Genomic DNA, 18,958 nt, shown 5'->3' with positions numbered 1-18,958 from the left:
ACAGGCATGTGACTGTGAAGGATTGGTGGTTCGTTTGACGGTTGAAGACAGCTCCATAAACAGATCACTAGTCATTCTGCCACATGCAGGATATTCTTCACTGCTGTGGCTGTTTTCTGGAGAAACACCTGAGCTGTTCAGTTTTAGCACCCAGTGCTGCCCACCAACTCCACATCTCTTTACATGTGAGGTTTAGAGCATTAGCTGGAGGGACAATAAATCAAAGACACTGTCCAAAGACTGAATGAAAAGCTGCACTGTTCACATGTCTTTGAAAGGAAATAATAACTCATACCAACTGTGACAAAAGCTCAGTTTGTGTCATGTGCCAAACTCAACAGTTACTGAGCTTTAACTCTTCTCCTGGGACCCCAAACTACGCTCACGTTGTCTCACTGTGGGAACTCTCAGTGTCTAAGACACAATCATGCTTTTGTCCTCCATATATCCAAAGGAACATGGCCTATTTTGGCTCCTCAGGCCTAACTGAAGACATCCTCAAGATCTGAGAGTGAGACAGAGTGAAGCTATTGCTAAACAACATGCTCCTTGTGCAGCAAAAAAACAGTTTTCCTTGCAGAAAGTGCTTCAGGATGCCAGCACAAGCTTTTCAGCCCGTGGATATATATGTATGTGTATTTTTGTAACTACATGTGACTATGCATATGTACTCTGGGCGAAGGAGCTGAGGTGTTGCACTTTAATTATTTATGGTCCCTAGCCAGTTGGCAGGGACCTGGCAGTGTCTGTGTGTGTGTGTGTGTCAGTGCAGTAAAGCCTGAATAGCTCCTTTGCTATAAGACTACGACCTACTCTGTAGCAGTGGACTATAGGTCAAAGGTGAAGTCTTTTATTTTATCACAGCACAGTGAGTGTGATTTCCTCACGTCTCTTTACACTAACATCAGGAGAAAATGAGGAGAAATGAAGACTTCCTCAGAGCCCATAAAACCTGTCGACTGTGCATGCACTCGACTATTAACTGAAAGTTTAACACTAAGCTCAAGTTTCCCCAAGAGACTGCCACTGTCATGGTCCATTTTCACGCCTGCACTGCAGACCTGAACTTTACTAACAATTGCCTAATGGGACTGAACGTGAGAAGGAAGGACACAGTCTAACTGGACATTAAAGGGTGTTTAATCTGCCAGCTCCCTTGGAAAAAGTCCCCGAGGTGTCCAGTTGCATCATTGTAGGAACAAGAGCAGGTAATTGTCTGGTGAGGTCATACAGCACACTTGTCTAAAAGTCTTTCCACTAGTGTGCTGTATCTGAGTCAGGTCAACGCCGGATAATTCGACCTGATTCTCCACGTGTTTCATGGAGTTCATTTGTAAAAACAGCTCAACACTCACTGTTTAACAGGGGGACAGCGTCTGAGAAAGCAAAATCAGCAGCGCAGTTTTGTCAGGTTCGGTTACGACGTATCTAAGCTGTAAATTTAAGTATAGAAGATATGGAAGATGGATGTTTCTGCTTTTTAGCTCGTTTTGAAGCTTCCCTCCAGCTTTCCATCTTGGTTTCAAGAAAACTGATTTGTCAGAAAGAGCTAGTCCTGACTGTGAAACTGCTTCCTCATTGGCTATCAACTTGTCAGTCAATAAGCATATCAAGAATAATCGTCCTTTTTGAAACATTGTATGAACAAGATTTACAAAACAGCTTTATTTTTTATTCAATATAACCCAAAACGAGTGACCGAGTCCATGAACTCATGAAGAAAGTGATCGCAGAGGTCAAATCAGAGAGCTGTTTTCTCATAGACTTGTATAGGGCCAGTAATCTTTTAGCAACCACAACTATCGCCATCTGGTGGGCTTTAGATAAAATGCATGTTTAAGGCACTGCTTATTTATTTTCTACGGCAGTGTTTCCCAACCACTGTGCCAGAAATGATCAGGTGTGCCATGGAAGATCATCTGGTTCCACCTGATTAGGACTCTAAGCGATCGGCGTGAGTAACGGGCAGAACCATCACATTCTCTTCCACTAGAGGGCAGTACAACTACCTGCTCTAATTCAATCTGTTGCCAACTGCCAGTAAAACAGAAGAAGACAAAGAAGAAATTACTCAAATTCATGCTGTGAGATGACGCAGCCATAATAGCAACAGATAAATGTCTGAAAATAAAAAGTAGTCAGTCTGACCTGGTCCTGGAGACCCAGATGAAGGCCCTAGCATGACGGTGGTCAGAAGAAAGCACAACAGGTATACTGGGGACAAACTGAGCCAATTCCACTATACCTCGTGCACAAAAAATGATCAATATGCTTTGTGTGACATTTTTGTTTGGTGGTGTGCCGTGTGATTTTTCTAATGTGAAATATGTGCTGTGGCTCCAAAAGGTTGGGAAACACTGCTCTTTGGATTTAGCACAGAAGCATTAATCCACTGTATGAGGATATGAGGAGGAGATGCTAGCAGCTGGTGATGTGCCACTCAAAAGTAAACACTGAGCATTGCTGGAACACGTGGTGTTCATGTGTCAGGATGACAGGAAATTGCTGGAAATTGTCTTTACATGGTGGTAAAGGAGGGCTAGACCCAAGTTACAACATCTCAGGTAGAAAATTTCAGTTTTACCATGTGACAACAGTGTGTAGACTCCTTAGGTCCTAAGGTGTCTACACACTGTTGTCACATGATAACTTTGTCACGAGCCATTCCTCAGGCTTAGGAGTTACAAGGTTAAGTGACTTTAGTCATTTTTCTTCAAGTGTCAAGCAGCTCTGCTGTACTTCTACTTTTTTACTGTTTTTACTCGGGGTACTTTATGTGTGATCGACACTGTGTAACGCTGCTGCCTGCCAGCTGCAATCACTGATAAAATATTGTTATTTTTTTGTGTTTTTAGTGTCATAAATACTATTACCACAAATTTCCTTAAGAATATGGTGACATATTTGAGGCTATGTTGCCAACCCCCAGTTTATACTGAACAATCATGTATTCAGAATGAAGATTCTGAAGTGTGATGGAAAAACTGTTCATTAGGAGACTGGAAAGGCAAATAGAGATCATAAAACGAGCCACAGTTCCTTCCAGATCCACATGAACAGAGTGAACAAATTCAATTTTTAATTTCTTCATAACATGCGGCCAATAAACACACAGAAATTCCAGAAAGGGCTGCAGGCGTTGCAGACTGCTGCGACAGCCTACGGCGCAGTGCAGCAGAAGTCTGTGTTTGAGAATCTGGGACTGAAAATGAGCTCTAAAGCTCTTTTAATGTTGACTTAAGGCAGAGCAGCACAAACACACTCCCTTCCTCCCTCATGACCTCACAGGGTCACAGTGTAACAAGCACCAACACACGCTCAGTCCGTCCATTTCATACGCACCGGCAGACACAACCCACTCAGGCTGCTTTAGTTTAGTGTTTGGAGATGTCACTCCTATCGATGGCTGGGTGACTCATTGCACCTGAGACTCACACAGGGTTCCAGATTTACAGTGTTTCAAAAAACAGAAAAAAAACAAACTTCAAAAGGTCTTTTTCTGCTTGTGTTTTGGACGTGGAGCATAACTTTAGGTATGTCCGACCTACACTTGGCCAAGACATATTCAAGCATATCCAAAACACACTTCACATTCCCCGTGCTGAGCCACTCTGGCAGCTAAAAGCCTCTAATGCTGTTTCTCGTGCTTGCGCTGCTGGACTTGAGTAAAACACACTGCAGTTCTTCTCAGTCGCCGTACACCAGAAAACTGATTTTTCTATTAAATCGTTTTTGTAAAAGACAAACTGTGAGAAAAATATCACAACCTGTCTTGAAATTGCTCATTTTATCAAAACACCTTCAGCAATCTTAAAGAAAATCACTTCAATAAGCAGCAACTACAGCAACAGCGCATTTGGGATTTGTACTTGATAAATAAAAACTTTGCTGATCTATTTGGTCTTTGACTTTCTGTTTATTATTGTGGCAGAAATTGTTATGATGCAATGTGTAATAAAGTGCTACCACACATAAAGTTGCCCCATTAAGTCTTTGAGTTTATGGTCTCAGTCACTTGTTTCAGGTCGCACTGAATGACGAACGACGTCTGTTTCATAAATCTGGATCACGCTGGGTTTTAAAACTGAGGAGCTCACCGGCCAACAAGGAGTCACACCCTTCCCTTCTCATCACATCTGATTTTTTTTATACCAAGTAACAGTGAAAATGCTTCATGACGAGACTTCACAGACAAGCCGATGACGTCAACAGTAGCTACATCCATCTTTTTATACAGTCTACTCAACAGTGTCTCTTCTTTTTCCTGCAGCCAGAGACACACGGAGGAATCCTCAACTGAAATCTTTTAATTTGGGGCAAAGTGAGCACACTGTCAAGATGTTTTTATTTTTTTTAAATCAGATGTGGTGATGTCATATCAATCATATAGGCTTAACTATCAGGTGATCGCAGTTCATTGGAAACATTTGGTTGTATTGTGAGTAGCATCAGTTTGATCAGTTCGGACATCTTCGACTTTTCCTTATTTTTTGTCATATCTGTACTCTCGCAGTGGGGAGCACATTAAATATCCCCAACGTTCCCTGTAATGAGATCAGTGCAAGCTGTGAGCTGTGAGACCCCACAGTGCTCTTAGCAGAAGCCCCGGCCACCTTATGTTTAAACCTTCTGTGTGCGTGGAGTGGCCAATCAGAACAAAGTGGGCTTAAAAGGAGGGGGAAGAGTTCCTAAAACAGCTTGTTTCATAAGAGAGTAGATTGAGGAAGATAAATCTGGATTAATTTGAACTACAACAATAAATATTTTGGATAAAATATGGAGGTATATCAGAATAAGTCCCCTTTAAACATGAAAATCTAATTGTTTGTGAAAATTACTTCATTTTGATACCACCAACCACCAAGTATCATAAAAACACCACAACTTGGGAAAACAAAACTTATATCTACACAGACATCAGAGGACGGTGTTAGTTACAGAGTAGCTACCATCTCCTGTCCAAGGTCACCTCTGCTGCACACGTGCCTGTCAGGTTTTCTCTGTTTCCTCGCAGCAGCGTACTCACTTTCTGTCCTGGCCGATGTCCCATCTTCTCCTGAGCGTTTGGGCCGATCATACACAAAACCCCAACACATGTCAGCACCGCACAGGGCTGACAGGATCCACACAAGCTGAGGACACAAAGTACCAACATCAGAGCAGGCATTCATACGGTCTACATGCTGCATCTTCCAGTGGTTCTCAAGCTGGAATTAAAGAGTTACTTTTACAGTTATTTCTCTTCAGCTACAGACGTCATATTCATGGCCTACATTCACCTGCAGTGCTCCATGCCTGAGAGCTTGAGAAGCACTGGGCTTAGTGAAAGGGTCATGAGGTTTATTCATCAGAGAGCAAACACAGAGGAACAGCAACATGTCACATATTTGACTTCAAGCACTTTTCATTTGCAAACCCCGTTTTCACCATTGACTGACTCTGTTTGCACTGGCTGCTCATAAACGAGCTTCAGAAGTTTGTGATGCACGAAAGCTTTATTTGAGCTGGTGTAACACAAACTGCAGGTTTCCCCCGTGACCTGCGAACACCGCGGGGGTGCTGAGTTCAAAGTGAAGAGACCACCCCTCAGCTGCATCACAATCGCCGGATAGTTTGACAGATCTGTGACCTTTCGGAAATGACAGAAGAATCCACGATTGTTCTGCAAATGCTCATCAGCAGGGAGGACAGGAGGACAGGGGGGTGTAGAGGTTCCACGCAGAATAACGCAAACTACCAAGAAACGCGGTCTAACGCGTCACTGCACGCGGATTTACAAAACATGCGTATTTTTTCAATGTCAGCTGCAGTTAAAACTCTTACACATGGACTCTTACCAGTTTGTGCAGCAACATGTTCCTCTGTGCGTCCTGTTGCACCGCGCTGTAGGTCCGTGAGTGACCGATGCTGACTCTCCAAACCGAAGGACCACCGGAGAGGAGGACCGTTGAAGAGGAACAGCAGCGAGGGAGGGGGAGGTGACTGAAAGGAGCGGACAGGATTCTGATTGGTGTAGCTGTGGAGGAGGGCTCCGGTCATTTATGACGGGCAGATCCGGAGACAGGAGCGCGTTTAACATGAGACATGAAACATCTCCACACCCACTGAGCTGTGGTTAGAGTATTTACTCACAGGACAGTGAGGTGCTTAAGAAACACTACAATTATTATTATTATTATTTTACAGTATATCAATAATCTTTATCTTTTGGCAGCTGACACTGGTCTATAGCCAAACCGCTTCTGTAAAAGTGAAACTTGACCAAAGATGGGGCCCTGAAACTGATGCTGGGTCAGTTCTAAGATCAAAGGTTTTTATATATATACTCTCAGGCCTAAATTTAGCCAAAAGTTCATTTATTAATTGATTTATGTCAACACTCGCTTCAAGGCGCTTTACATTGTAAGGCAGAGGCCTTACGTCCATCTTGGAAACTACTTTTGAGAGATGTTGTTTAAATAGTCTGAAAAAGTGAATGTGGTCAGAGGTATATCTGTGGAAAGAAATATTAAGAGTTCGTGCCTCGGATGTTCAGTACACAGAGAGGGAGCTAATTATCTGCTGAATTTGTAAGTTTGCTCACTTCTCTAAATTTTAAAGTAGTTTCCTTTAAATGGAGAGAGAATGTCAACCAAAAATCCAGAAAAAGCGCATTGTGTTAAAGTTCTAAATTGATTTGCATGTCATTGAGTGAAATGAGTATTTGGTGCTCCGGCAAAACAACACTTAGTACTAACAACTCTTGTTGGCAAGCAGAGGTTTGCACACATCACAGAAAATCTTAATCTTTAGGTTTCTTGGCTGCTGCTTGGCCACTTCAATTCAATTCAATTCAGCTTTATTTATATAGCACCAAATCACAGCAACAGTTGCCTCAAGGTGCTTTATATGGTAATGTAAAGACCCCACAATGCTACAAAGAAAACCCCCAACAACCCCAACAGCTGACCCCCTATGACCAAGGCCCATCTTCAGTGTTCTGGCTAAGGGAAGAAGGTTCTTGGCTGTGGTTTTACGATACACAAGTCCCGTTTATTATCCCCCACAGGACAACATGCAGTTGTCCTGTGTCCTTAACAGGACAACATGCAGTTGTCCTGTGTCCTTAACAGAAAAACAGTCCCAAAGCATATTGTTTCCACCTCCATGCTTTACTGTGGAGGTGGTGTTTTGGGGATATAGTCAGCATTTCTGTTCCTCCAAACACGATGGGTCGAGTTGATGCCAGAGAGGTCTGTTTTGGCTTCATGTTTCCACAACACTTTCTCCCTTCTCTCAATCACTCACATGGTCCTGGGTGGTTTGACCCAGTGTTTTGTGTTTAGTATTATTATTTTATGTTCTAGTTTATTCTGATTTTGGTATCCCGTGTCCTCCTCCTGTGCTCTGTTCATGTCCCTGAGTTTGTGTTTGTCAATTTCCTGTTTTACTTTGAAGGTCTGTCTCTCTTGTGTCTAATTAGGTTCAGCTGTGTCCTCTTTAGTCTGTCATTCCCTTGTTAGCTTGTGTGTATTTATAGTGTGTGTTTGCCTGTGTTCATTGTCGCTCCGTCTGTGTTACCTGGTGTATCTCTGCCCTTCATTCTCCGTGCTGTCTCTGCTTCGTGTCTTTTGCTGATGATATCGCAGCTCATTCCAGCCTCCTGCAGGTCTACTATCTTATCCCGACCTCCTTTGACAGCTCTTTGGTCTTACAGACGGTCGAGAGGTTGGAATGGCAGAAATTGACTGGACAGGTGCCTCATACACATATCAAACTGAGATCGGGAATATCTCTAAATGATTGCTTGTAATGTGTGTGCAACATGGACGCACAGACCCGAGGGAGCCAGAATTCTGGCTGGAGGAACAAATCCTTATTTCACTCAATGACATGCAAATCAGTTCAGAACTTGCATACAAAGTCTTTTTTCTTGATGCTTGGCTGATATTCTGTCTCCATTCAAATGAAACTACAATAAAAAATTACTGTGTTCATTTCTTTTGTAGGAGATCAAACTTATAAATCAGCAGTGGAACTACAGATGCAGGATTCACAGACGTCAGCTGTGAGCTCGTGTAGCTTATGAGTCAAACAAAAATACAGCAAAAACAAAGAAATAGCAATCAGCTATTTATTTTAATAAAAAACAGTTCTTGAAATATCAGTATAGAAAATTAAAAGTTCATCTTGTAGTTGGTATGCTCTACATTGTGCTGCAGTCCATTTACATTTTACAGGTTTTGGCAGCTGACTGTGTGGTAGAACCGACTCGTACAACTGTCATTAATTCAATGAAAACGATACAATCCCATCAAGGGAATTTCAAACCTCCCGACAGACTGGAGAGGAGGGGTCCCACAAACATTCACGTTTACACAATGAGGAAACAACGGCAACATTTGACAAGTGACACAGTCTTTTTTCTTTTATTGTTGGATTTCAGCATGGTAAGGTCAATCGGAAGATACAAAAACCGTTTTTTTGTGACAGAAGGCCGATGCTCAGCTGTTTATCTAAATGTTGAATGACTTCTGTTCTTCTCATTGGTTAAAACCACCTAATCAAAGCTAAGACATGATGCCAGAGTAAACCCAGCCACGAACACTGTTTAAATCAGTTACAACGTCTGTGGATACCAAAACATATTTAATTAGGAAGCAAAGTATAAAACACACACGCGCACACACACTACTCGAGTTTCAGTGGTACAGTGCAGTGAAATCCATCTGTTTAATGTCTCCGGGAGGGAAGCCGTTTGCACGCGGTCCATCACTTTTCCCCTCAGCAGACGCTGAATGCTGGGATTGAGCTGTGGGGATGAGGCTGTTTGTTGAGAGAGGTGTGTGTGGTTGCACGCCTCACACAGCCTGGAAGCGGTGTATGTGTGTGTGGTGTAAGGACACAGGGAGGTCTTGGGAGGGTCTACCTGGATGACATCACAGCCTCAGTGGAAGTTTCCCTCGTGTCTGTGCCGAGGACTTCGGTTCTCTGAGGCTTACACTGAAACAGCAGAGTTCCTGTCTCATAATACTACTGAGAAATCAATGTTGAGTCCAGACATGGAAGCAACGGAGGCAAGCGTGCTGTTGTGTGCCACATGTGAGTCGTTAACCCAGCCGGAGCCAACAGCAGCTGGAGAGCGCGCCGGCCTCTGGACGCTCAGTCGGACAGAGAGGGCGAGCGCAGCGACCTGCCGCTGGCCGGGCTGTTGCTGTAGGTGTGCGAGTTGTCCCGGTCTCTGTCCTTCTCCTTGTCCTTGCTTTCATGTTTGTGCTTGTGCTTGTGTTTGTGCTTATGCTTCTTCTTCTTCTTCTTATGCTCATGGTGATGGTGGTGGTGATGGTGGCCGTGGTCGCCTCCATGCTTAGAGGATGAGGAGGTGGTCTCTTTGGGGAAAGATGGCACGGGTGTGGCAGGCATGGACAGCAGAGCCTGTTCAACAGATGATGGCTCTTTACCTGAAATGAGAAAGACAAGTGTCAGATTTAAAGCTGGGGTGTGTTAAAGGCCCTCCTGGATAATCTGTTTATTGCCACGTTCTGGATACCTTGGAAGCTGGTTACCTTTCTTTTGTCAGGTAGAGCCACTCATGCATCACTAGCAATACAGCAAAATGCGCCTTTCTTTTAAAAACAGTGTAGTCAGTGCTGTGTGCATAGCCCCAAATACACAACAGTGCTTTGACAGTTTTCCTACTGTTTATGCTCACTGCCGCCATCTTTGATAACTCGAGGTTGCAGTGGCTGCTTCAACTCTCTGAGTTGGAAATCCGAGTTGAGGGGGCGTTCCAGTTTAAAATTCTGACTGGGAACCTGGAAATTCTGACTTCATTTGTTACTCACTCTTTATTTGAGCAAGTTTCCTTTCTACAGAAATCCAAAAAGGTCAGGTTTCTGCTCCTGAGAGCCTCAAAGCCTATCCTCTCACACAGCGTCAGCAGTGAGCAGCACTACTGACTTTAGCTTGATGGAGTTCAATCATCACTAACATCAAAAAATGGCCGACTCCAACACACACTACAGGAATAACAAACATGCACTGATGCTGCTTAACACAGGATTTTGCTACTGATGTTAGCGTGCAAACGAGCTAAGGTTAGACAAGCTAGCTACTACAACAGATAGCAGGGAATTTGTGTGCGTTAGCTTAGATTTGGCTTTGTCAGCTAATCTAACAAACTAACCATTCCCAAACTCATCTAGCGACACTTTATGCTGGTTGCTAACATTATCACTAGAGTCCTTACCTGAGTGGTAATGCTAAGTGACTAGTTTGCCAAATGACCCCACCAGCTAATGTGACCCACCCGAGTTTAAAATGGTCCCTGGCTGGACTTCACCCAAACCAGTGTCCTAAGCTCCCCTTTAGGTTTAGATTAAGGTTCTTCAGCCCATCAGTGGATGTGTTTAATAATGCCCCAAATGTCCTGTTGAGGTGGCTCTTCTAGGTTCTGCCATGTGTTTATGGAGCGGCTCTTTGGTTCCTCCAGTGTAGAGGCCCGAGCACTCTTTAAATGAATGTTGCTTAGCTTGCGTTTGGGAGTTTTGTCCTTGGGATGAACAGTGAAGGCTTTTACTGCTTGGGTTTTGATTTTGACCCAGGTGTCATCCATGTAGCTGTACCGGTGGTTAGGTACTGTCCCTTTGAAAGAGCCCAGAGCTTTACTTTCCACTTCCTCCATGTGAAGCTTGGCTACAATGGGTGATACTGGAGATCCCATGGCACATGGCTGTTTTTGCCTGTAAAAACCCTCGTATTGGAAATATGTGGTGGTAAGGCAGACGTGATCGGGGGTTAAGCTGGTTCCGTTTTGTAAGGAGCTGTCTTGTGGTAACAATAATAATAATAATAATAATAATAATAATAATAATAATAATAATACTAATAATAATGCTAACTTTTTTAATTAAGCGCTTTCAAACAAAGTGCTGTACAACAATCCTTTTCTGACAGTCTCCACAGTTGTAGGTATACAAGTGAAAAGTGGGACCACATCAAATGGCATCATGGTTTCATCTGGATTCAGCGTAACTTGTTGGAGAAGTTAGTGGAGTGTTTGATGTGATGGGGTGTGTTCCCCACAAGTGAAGCTAGGAAGGTGTTTGGAAATTTGTAGGTGGCTGAGTTTATACTGCTAACAATGGCTCGGAGTGGAACTCCACAAAATACCTGGTACTCTTTAAATACCTGCTACTCTTCACCATTTGGTTTTAGAAATGACGAAGCCTCGTGGATGCAAGGTGAAACGTCTTCAAGACATTTAAGGAAGTCCAGTCACTGTCTTTCTAAGCACCTTAGGCTCTTCTTCACTTTGTGTTTATAAACCACTGCATTTAATCATTAGTTATTATTAATCGCCCTCACCCCCGACCAGCTGAGGGAGGTGGGTGCCCCTCCCTGAGGCTGGTTTTGCTGGTTTCTTCCTGTTAAAGGGGAGTTTTTCCTTCCCACTGTTGCCAAGTGCTTGCTCATAGGGACCATCTGGTTGTTGTGTTGTGTTGCCTTACAATCTAAAGCACATTGAGATGACTGTTGTTGTGATTTGATGCCATATAAATAAAACTGCACTGAACTGAATAAGAAGAGTTTTCAGGACGTGAATGTAATGTGTGTGTGTGTGTGTGTGTGTGTGTGTGTGTGTGTGGGTGTTTACCAGGTGTAGAAGGTCTCTCCAACAGATTGAGGTGATGGTGAATGAAGGCCTGACTGTCATGAACAGTTTCCATATCAATATCTTCATCTTCCATAGTGTTGAACTACAACAGCAGAACTTGATTAGAAATAGTGAATCATTCAGTTTCAATGAAAGCAGTTTTTGTGGATCATAATGTTTTTGTGAGCCACTATAAAGAGGAGCGGTTCCTTAACATGTCACTCCAGATTTCAATAGAACAGCCCATTGAGTATAAACTGCCCAACAGTAATTGGTTTAACAGACTTGACATGTTAGAAAGTTTTACTGTGAACAGATACATCGTTAAGCTGTTTTGTTTTTCAGATTTGGTGGACAGCTTAATGGAGGTATAAAGCATCAGCAGTTGTCCAGCTGGATCTGAAGTTACTACGGCTACAGTAGCAATGGCTTCTCTTTAAATGTCCTGCATTACCACTATCACCTGCCATCACTATCAAGAGACGCAGCGTTGGTGTTTGGTGCAGATTATACTGTTCTTTTCTGTTTAACGTTTTGAAAATGTGGGTGGCTGATGAATTTTTCTTTAGTGTGACATTAGCATCTTACTCTGATCTTGTAGCGTGCTCCCCTTCCATCATCATCCTGCTGCTGCAGTATCTGTCCTGGCTCTGGAGGAGATCCCAGTGGGGTGTCAGCCTTCCTCTTCAGGCCCTGAGGGGGCTGGCCTACGCCACACACACCCAGTGAAACAGGATCTGGCTCGTCGTCCACCTGACAGACACAAAGGAAGAAATCAGAATGAGCAGCAGCTCCAACTCTGATAGCAGGACAGTGCAATGACGTAGCTACAGAAATAGAATACACACTTTATTAGAGAACTGGTATAACTGCTATAAACATTAAGGCTAAAAACAGCTCACCAAGTTTCACAAATAGCAAATCCAGCTACACAAACCCTCTAAACTTGGTTGAAAATTAGCAGTTATGATTAGATTGAATCATCTCTAGCCCTCTGCCTGTGTATGCATACCTATGAGCAACAAACATGGACATGAGTAGCTCACATTACTGTTAGAGTCCACATGTTTTTCAACACTGCCACTGTCCATCCAACAGTACATGACTACAACAAGTACAGCTGTGAGTGGGAGCTAAGCAGTCCTACAGTGCTACCACGTCAGGGCTTTAACACTAATGGCTTTGGCTGATGCTAGCTTGCACACAGAGTTTGAGTATTTGAAAGGTGCCTCCAGTTCACGTAAGCCCTGCAGAGGTGATTTTAGAGTGTGAGCCTTTTATTTAAAAGGATTAACACTGTCTTATAATGTCTGTATGTGTTTCGCCATACTCGCTTTTCCAACGGTCATTTTAAGGTGTGGGGTCAATGTGTTGGTAGAAAAACTGGGGTTAAGGCAGCGAGAGGACCGAGTCCTAAAAGGTCGGGGAGGTTCTTCATTTTAAGCAGAATCATGAAACACTTTACTTGATTTCAATCATATCTTTGAGAACTTGCAGACTTCTGAGTGTGCGCTGTAGTTAACGTGTGTAATGGAGTGGTTTAATCAACCGTCGCAGAGATTCTGATCATGAACAAACAAGCAGAACGCTGTTCTGTTTGGTGATTCTGGCTGACGCAGTGACGATGGGGTACAGCCAAATACTGCTGGCAGCATTATCCTGTAGTAGCCATAATTACACAGGGTCCAACCAAAAATAATATCACTTTTATGAGCTTCTACATGCACACAGTGTGAACGTTTCAGTGTGGCGTTTCAAGGAAAAGAAACGACCACCGAGCAGTTGGTTGCTGACATCACCACTGGAGTTAAAAACAAGTGAAACCCAACACGATAACTCATCACACCGTCATACGTAAGCTGGAGACACCACCAACATTTACTCCACTCCAAGTTCATCTTAAGTTCTCCAGGTTGTTCTCTGTGGTATAAACTCCTCATCGTCTGTTGGGAGCCATGCTTCAGAATATTCGAGAAAGGTCATTGAATTCTGTTCAGTCACTCTCATCCTTAAGAAACCAGTCTGCGATGATCCGAGGTTTGTCACTCTGTGTGTTATCCTGCTGGAAACAGCTATCAGAAGATGGTACATAAAGACGGTGTGGGCATAAAGGATTTGGACATGGTCAGCAACAATACTCGGGTACGTTTGGGTGTTTAAACGATGCTTAGCTGGTACTAAGGGAGAAGAAAGAGCCTGTACCGTGGTTATAAAGCAGGATGGATCCATGTTTTCTGACCTACAATCTAAATGTCAAAGCAGAAACTGAGACTCAAAACCAAGCAACATTTTTCCAGTTCATCGGGGATCTGTTGCAGAGGATTACAGTCAGTGATCAAACTGTGTGAGAGCTGAGCAACAGCTGCTTGGTTGGATGATTATAGACTGCAGTTACTATGCTTGATAGAAATACGTCAGTTGATGGATGCACTTCACAGCCTCCTGCCAACATGGAATAATAAAGATAAACTCTGAATAAGCAGAAATAAGGCCTTCAAATATGATTTGGAAAACACTGTATATGGACCAATAAACTACTTTTCCTCTGATCCCTGAAAGTGGGAAACAAGAACCCCGAGTCCTCCTGCATGCTCACTGAGTGGGATGTGGAGACGCCCTGGTGGCTCCAGCCTTCATGGCATGCTGAGGATTTCAGTTAAAAACACAATCCAGTCTCCTATTGTCCAGTTTTGGTAAACTAAATTTTGCTGTTCTTAGCAGCCAGTGTGGTCCTTTGCTGCTATCGCCCATCTGCTTCAAGATGTGACATGTTCTGTGTTCACAGACGACCAATCAGATATCTGCATTAACAAGCAGTTGAACTGATGTACATAATAAAGTGGCCAGTGAGGATCCAGCTTGCGAGGTGAAATACTTAAAGGTTTTTACTTCCTTCTTGGTAGCTGTGTAGCAGCTAGAATCCTAGGTTTGACTCCAGTGGCCGGCCGAGGCCTTCCTGTGTGGAGTTTGCGTGTTCTTCCTGTTCCTGCGTGGGTTCTCACCAGACACTCCAGCTTCCACCCACAGTCCAAAGACATGGACGCTAGGTTAACTGGTGACTTGACTGTGGTTGTCTGTCTCTCGTTCTCTGTTAGGCCTATGATAGGCTAGCAACCTGTCCAGAGTCTGCATCGCCTTTCGTACCATGACAGCTGGGATGGATGGAGTTTTGCTTTTCAAAACAACAAAATTGGCTATCGTGGCAATGAAACGACTCCCCAACACTTACTGTTGCATAGCTCATGCCCACACCATGGATGCCTATGCTGGCAGGCGTGTCCATAACAGCACCAACTCCCAGCTCAGGTTTGATGGTGGGATTAAGTACTGCTTTCTTCTCCTTCAGGTTGAGTACCAGGCCCAGTTCTGGCAGTGGAAGGCAGGAGGGCCGAGTCAGACCAAACAACATGTAGTAGAGATTGACAGCATCGCAGCGCAGCCGCCAATCATGGGACGCACCTGAGAAAGAAGAGAACAAAGCGAACGTGCATATATTACATCATCTCCCGAGCCTGCTGTAGTACTCTCTAAGACTGCAGTTTTGAGTGCAGTCGTTCGGAAATCTACAAGCATGTTAGGCTTTTTTCAACAAGTACATGTCTGCATTTAATCCTAAGCTGCATACTGCTCAACCACACGTTTTATTTGACATCCCCACAGAGACAATCCTAACACTACTAAATACAGATAATAGGCTCTCAGTGACAGGAAGGCTGAATGTCTCATTATGTGAGTCATTTGAGTAGTTTGGATTTGGCATGAATTAAACTCCAAATCTTGCTGAAGCCAGCGATCCAAAGGCCAGGAGCTGGCCTGTGGTTTTAAAAGATGAATGAAAAAAACATGACTACCAGCAGCAGAAAGTCCTCTTACTTTGTGTTCCTACAGCACTGACCTTCAGTCAGTGAAACACCATCCTGTGTGAGTGTGCTAGTTTAACACACGGGGGGCTATGGAGAAAAAGGATTATAAAATGACCAACACACTTTCAGAACATGATATTTAAGGTTAGCACAGGCCGGGCAGCTCAGGTTTAAACTGGCAGCACTGTGTGGCAGCTGCTCACACCAACCTGACCAATAAACAGACATCGTCAGGAAACAACGATCATTAATATTTATGTCCATGCCTCAAACTTGTAAATCAATAAATTTAATAACATGTTGGAATAAAAGCCCAGAAGAACATGAAACTGTGAACATATACTTGTAATTGGGTTTTGACATGGTGTGTATTTTGTTTGGCAGACTAAACCTTCGGCTGAAAGACAGGACCCCCTGGAAGAGAAAGAAATAATGAAAACTGAGGACACAAAAGAAGGCAGAGCTTTGGGTTTATATAGAGGCACTGCACCAAGATGTAGACCATAACTCAGTTCAAATGACCCGCTGACAATGAACAAAGGACCTACAGAGATCACATCCATGAAAACCTTTTAACTCTCACAGTTGCCAATATTGTTTGGTTTAAGTTTGCACAGTTAGCTTCATCTGAAGACATCAAAAGATGGCAGCTAGCACTAAAACACAGTAAAACAATTTAATTCAATTTTATTTACACAGCACCAAATCACAACAACAGTCGCCTCAAGGCGCTTTATATTGTAAGGTAGACTCTACAATAATACATACAGAGAAAAACCCAACAATCATATGACCCCCTATGAAGAAGCACTTTGGCCACAGTGGGAAGGAAAAACTCCCTTTTAACAGGAAGAAACCTCCAGCAGAACCAGGCTCAGGGAGGGGCGGGGCCATCTGCTGCGACCGGCAGCTAACAATACCCAACTACACAGCCAAAGTCAGATTGACAGCTAGCTACACAAAGTCTAATGCAATCCAATGGAAGCAGGAAGTAAGATGGTAATGAGCAGCCATGTGCTAATGATCATTATGCTTGGAAGGGTTGCCACGAGAAAACCTCTTCTCTCTAAAGACAACATGGTGGCACAGATCAAGTTTGCAAAGATGATTCTGGACAAACCACGAGACTTCTGATCATCATGCACAGCAGCATGTTTGGAAAAAACTAAACACTGGGTATCAACCTCCACGGGACCCAGGCACCCCGAACCTGATGATTGCCATCACTGTCTGTACCTTCCTCTCTGTATTACATTTGTGTCATCCCACTGGAAAATCCTACATTTTCTTTACTTAACTTCCCCTTACACTGAATATACTGAATATTTGTTTTAAATTAATTATTCATTAAAAAACAGAAAGATTTAGGATGTCCATGTGGCTGTATCATTCAGGGTATAAGATCTGCAGACACCTGTATGGAGCTAAAGATGTGCAGAAGGAATTAAACCAAGGGTCAGGGTCATAATGGAGCAGAGAATATGCATCTGCAGTTTAATGTCACTTCACTTTAGTGCTAATTCATGCAAACTGGCAAAAGCTGAAGTATTCTTCTTTGATGTTTCTCACTTTCTGGAAACCAGCTGACTGAGAGACTTGAGTGTTGCATTACCAGTTTGAAAACACAATGATTTGAGACAGAACCGAGTCTTTTGCTGTGATTCTTTTCCAGTTCATCGGGGATCTGTTGCAGAGGATTACAGTCAGTGATCAAACTGTGTGAGAGCTGAGCAACAGCTGCTTGGTTTAGGAGTCTGACAGAAGTCTGTCCAGTCAGACATGTGGAAGTGGGAAGTTATTTATCGCCGTCTTTGAAGAACGAAAGTGATCGGCTTCATGTCGTTGTGGTAATGAGATGATTATAGACTGCAGTTATTATGCTTGATAGAAATATGTCAGTTGATGGATGCACTTCACAGCCTCCTGCCAACATGGAATAATAAAGATAAACTCTGAATAAGCAGAAATAAGGCCTTCAAATATGATTTGGAAAACACTGTATATGGACCAATAAACTACTTTTCCTCTGATCCCTGAAAGTGGGAAACAAGAACCCCGAGTCCTCCTGCATGCTCACTGAGTGGGATGTGGAGACGCCCTGGTGGCTCCAGCCTTCATGGCATGCTGAGGATTTCAGATAACAACACAATATAGTGTCTGGCTTTGAAACCATTCAGGCTACGTCCACACTAATCCGTTTTCAAACGAAAACGCATTGTTTTCTCTCCGTTTTGGCCTCCCGTCCACACTGAGATGGCGTTTTCCTCAAGGAAAAACGCAGCGTTTTGGAACCGCTCTCGAAAACGCATACATTTCAAAACAGAGCTGTCCCGTCGCAGTGTGGACGCTCGAAAACACAGACTTTCTAAAACGATGACGCATTTCAGTCATGTGATGCATGTGACCAATTAAACAAAGATAGCGGAGGGCATTATACAGCAGTTGTTTTGTTTGCTCTCAATTTTGACAGCCCTAAAACGATTAATATCAGTTTGTACGTGCTCCAGACAGCTTTTCTTCAAATTATTTAAATCTCGCTTGCTTTTGCGCATGCGCAGGACTGGAACATAAGTGTTGTGGGCCGTTTCAATGTGGACGCACAACTCTGTGAATACGACTGAAAACGCTAGTGTGGACGCGGAGCGCTTTCAGACCAAAACGCCGTTTTCAAATCTATCCGGGCTTGTGTGGACGTAGCCTCAGAGAGTACTGCTAGGCTGTGAAAAGTCTCCTCAAATATGGCCACCAAAAGAGGAGTGGTAAAATAAAGTCTGGTGCTTTCTAAATTTTTCAGTCCAAATAAAATAATTTCTTTCAGTTTAAACTTACAAGCCTCTGCCGGCCATGGCTCCGTGTACAGAGAGGGAACTTTTTTAGCTCAAGTGACTTTCCTGGAATTGTGTCCCAGATAAATTAAAGAAAGCGTACAGTGAAGAAAACATGTTCTTGGTTCTGGAACATACAGTGTATATTAGCTGTGGGTGCAGTTCTTGCAAGAACAACTGAGTGAGCATTAGCTGACCTCACCATCAGTGTAATTTGCCCTGCCTGTGGTTCATGGGTAGAATCCACATCATGAGAGAAGGAAAAGCTACGTTGTAATTTGTTCCCGAGGAACAAAAGCCGTACGGCAGCAGACCAAAACTTAAAGCTCATTAATCAGACACACTGCTGTGAACCTGAGGAGACAGCTGTGCAGCCAGGGAGTGAGAAATGAGTGACGGCAGTGTGAGGCTGTCACGAGACAGAATCAGGTCCTGTGTTCAGTCTCGAAGCTGTGTGCCTACTCCAACAGCTATTGTGCCTTTCATTTTTTTCTGTTATACATATACCGTCCAGTAAAATAGGTTCACATTAAACATGGCCATGTGTTCAAATAATGACTCATGCTTATGTGCAAATGCTCCTTGTTAGTCCGTTTGTTTCATATCATTTTTTCTACAGCTGTATCTTTATGATG

The 18,958-nt window shown here is 43.4% G+C and overlaps 2 protein-coding genes across 3 annotated transcripts in view; both read right to left on the bottom strand.

Annotated features, from left to right (window-relative positions):
• Positions 1–5,941, bottom strand: part of enpp2 (ectonucleotide pyrophosphatase/phosphodiesterase 2) — a 48,371-nt gene extending 42,430 nt beyond the window's left edge. For both annotated transcript variants that reach the window (XM_039618974.1, XM_039618975.1), the window contains exons 1-2: positions 5,838–5,941; positions 5,027–5,132 (exon numbers count right to left, since the gene is read on the bottom strand). In XM_039618974.1, the coding sequence (XP_039474908.1) occupies positions 5,027–5,132; positions 5,838–5,855 (124 nt within the window). In that variant the 5' untranslated portion in view covers positions 5,856–5,941. The remainder of the gene's footprint in view (positions 1–5,026; positions 5,133–5,837) is intronic.
• Positions 5,942–8,376: 2,435 nt separating this feature from the next.
• Positions 8,377–18,958, bottom strand: part of taf2 (TAF2 RNA polymerase II, TATA box binding protein (TBP)-associated factor) — a 41,077-nt gene continuing 30,495 nt past the window's right edge. Inside the window, exons 24-27 of the mRNA XM_031754328.2 lie at positions 14,865–15,094; positions 12,224–12,388; positions 11,636–11,738; positions 8,377–9,440 (exon numbers count right to left, since the gene is read on the bottom strand). Of these exons, the coding sequence (XP_031610188.1) occupies positions 9,142–9,440; positions 11,636–11,738; positions 12,224–12,388; positions 14,865–15,094 (797 nt within the window). The 3' untranslated portion in view covers positions 8,377–9,141. The remainder of the gene's footprint in view (positions 9,441–11,635; positions 11,739–12,223; positions 12,389–14,864; positions 15,095–18,958) is intronic.

This window comes from Oreochromis aureus, linkage group 11 (assembly GCF_013358895.1).
Source record: "Oreochromis aureus strain Israel breed Guangdong linkage group 11, ZZ_aureus, whole genome shotgun sequence".
Classification (NCBI taxonomy): Eukaryota; Metazoa; Chordata; class Actinopteri; order Cichliformes; family Cichlidae; genus Oreochromis; species Oreochromis aureus.
The sequence above is the reverse complement of the archived record's forward strand: the minus strand, read 5'-3'. Positions and strand labels throughout refer to the sequence as shown.